Raw genomic sequence first — 1,673 nt, forward strand, 5'->3', positions numbered from 1 at the left:
AAAAGTCTCTATGTGATTTCCTTACAAAAAATTGTATTTCATATCTACATATATATTAGTATTTTTTTTGTACTTTATTTTATGTTTTAAAAACAAAAGAAAAAGACAAAAAGAAAAATTAATTATTGTGTGTTTATAATTTTATTTGGTTTTATTTATGTTTGTGGACCTATTCTCCTTTGGGCCCAACCTAAACCCTTCGGCCCACTCCTATCCTTTCTAAACTCTTTCTATTCGGCCTCCCCTCACTATCCTTCCAACCCTTAAGCCGATTCTATAAACCGATCCCCTTTGGCCTCCCTCAATAAGCCAAATCGGCGTCCACCCCCAATCGGGCTTCCCAACCTTTCCCTACATACTAGCCGACCTCTACACCCCACCGCATACCTTCGGCCCAAATCCATTCGGCCTATGGCTCTCGGCCCACCCCTCTCTTTTCAAAATCCTCAACCCCCTCTCTTTTTATACAAGACGATTGTCAACCACACCGAATAGGTAAACCGATCACCCTCCTCCCTAGCCGATCCTTACACACCGATTTTCTACATAACAAAGACCCACAAGCCGAACCTCTTTATATACGCCGAACACTCACACGTAACTCGCCTTCAAGCCGCTCTTGCCTCTCCCTCTCTCCTTCGGCTTGATACCCCTCACCCCCTACCCCATTCGGCTTCCTCCCTAGCCGACTCCCACACCGTTCGGCCTTCGGTTTCTCTCTTTCTCTAAACCCCACACCCACCAGCCGATCCCCCCCCATACGACTTGCCTCCTCGATTAATACCACAAACCGTTTCACACCCCCGCCTACCCCCTTCCAACAAACCGAACTCCTCCCACCCACGCCAACCTCCCTCATTCGGCTTGCTTCCCTCACCGTTCGGCTTGCTTCCCTCACCTACTCACATAAGCCGAACCCTTTTTGGTTCCCCATTCCCCAAGCCGATCGGATACCCCTCCCCCTTTCGGCCCACACCATTCGGCCCACTCCCTTTCGGCCCATCCCTCTCTTTTTCAAAACCCTAGACCCCTCTCCCTCTCTATAAATATATCTTTCTCTTCCTCATTTTCTTCACACACCAATCCACCCTCTCTCTCCCTTACCAACCGATCCTACCTTCGGTTTCCCTTTCAATTACGCCGATCCTCCATTCGGCCTCTCTCTCTTTCTCTCCAATCCCACAAGCCGATTACCCCTCAATAACCCGACCCCCACAAGCCGAACCTCCACCCCCCTTCACACCGATCGCCCAACCTTACCCCACACCGATCCTCCACAAGCCACAAACCGATCACTACAACCAACCGATTCTCCCCTAAACCCTCTCGGCTTCCTCTCCTTCCTACACTACACTAAGCCGATCCTAACCTCCATCCCCAAATCGGCTTCTCCTTCGAACCTCCATTCTTCCATCAAGAAACCGATCTTCTTTAGCCTTACACCCTCCTTCGGTTTCCCCTACACAATCCTCTCAAGATCGCCCCCCCTCTCCTTTTTCTTTTGTCCCCTATTCCCCAACCATTTCTCTCTCACCTAATACCCCTTACCCCATCCCATCTCTTACACCCCATCCCCACCTAAGACCCACACCCCTACTTCTTACACCTTTCCTTTACCTTTTTACCTTCCCCATACACCCCTTCTTTTACCCACCATATATTTCCCTCCTATT

The 1,673-nt window shown here is 49.4% G+C and overlaps 1 protein-coding gene across 1 annotated transcript in view; it reads right to left on the reverse strand.

Moving 5' to 3' along the window:
* The window catches only part of LOC112525015, a 5,457-nt gene extending 4,598 nt beyond the window's left edge, over positions 1 to 859 (reverse strand). Inside the window, exon 1 of the mRNA XM_025134961.1 lies at positions 583 to 859. Within this exon, the coding sequence (XP_024990729.1) occupies positions 583 to 859 (277 nt within the window). The remainder of the gene's footprint in view (positions 1 to 582) is intronic.
* Between the last annotated feature and the right edge of the window lie 814 nt (positions 860 to 1,673).

This window comes from Cynara cardunculus (genome assembly GCF_001531365.2).
Source record: "Cynara cardunculus var. scolymus isolate 2C chromosome LG 13, CcrdV1, whole genome shotgun sequence".
NCBI lineage: Eukaryota > Viridiplantae > Streptophyta > Magnoliopsida > Asterales > Asteraceae > Cynara > Cynara cardunculus.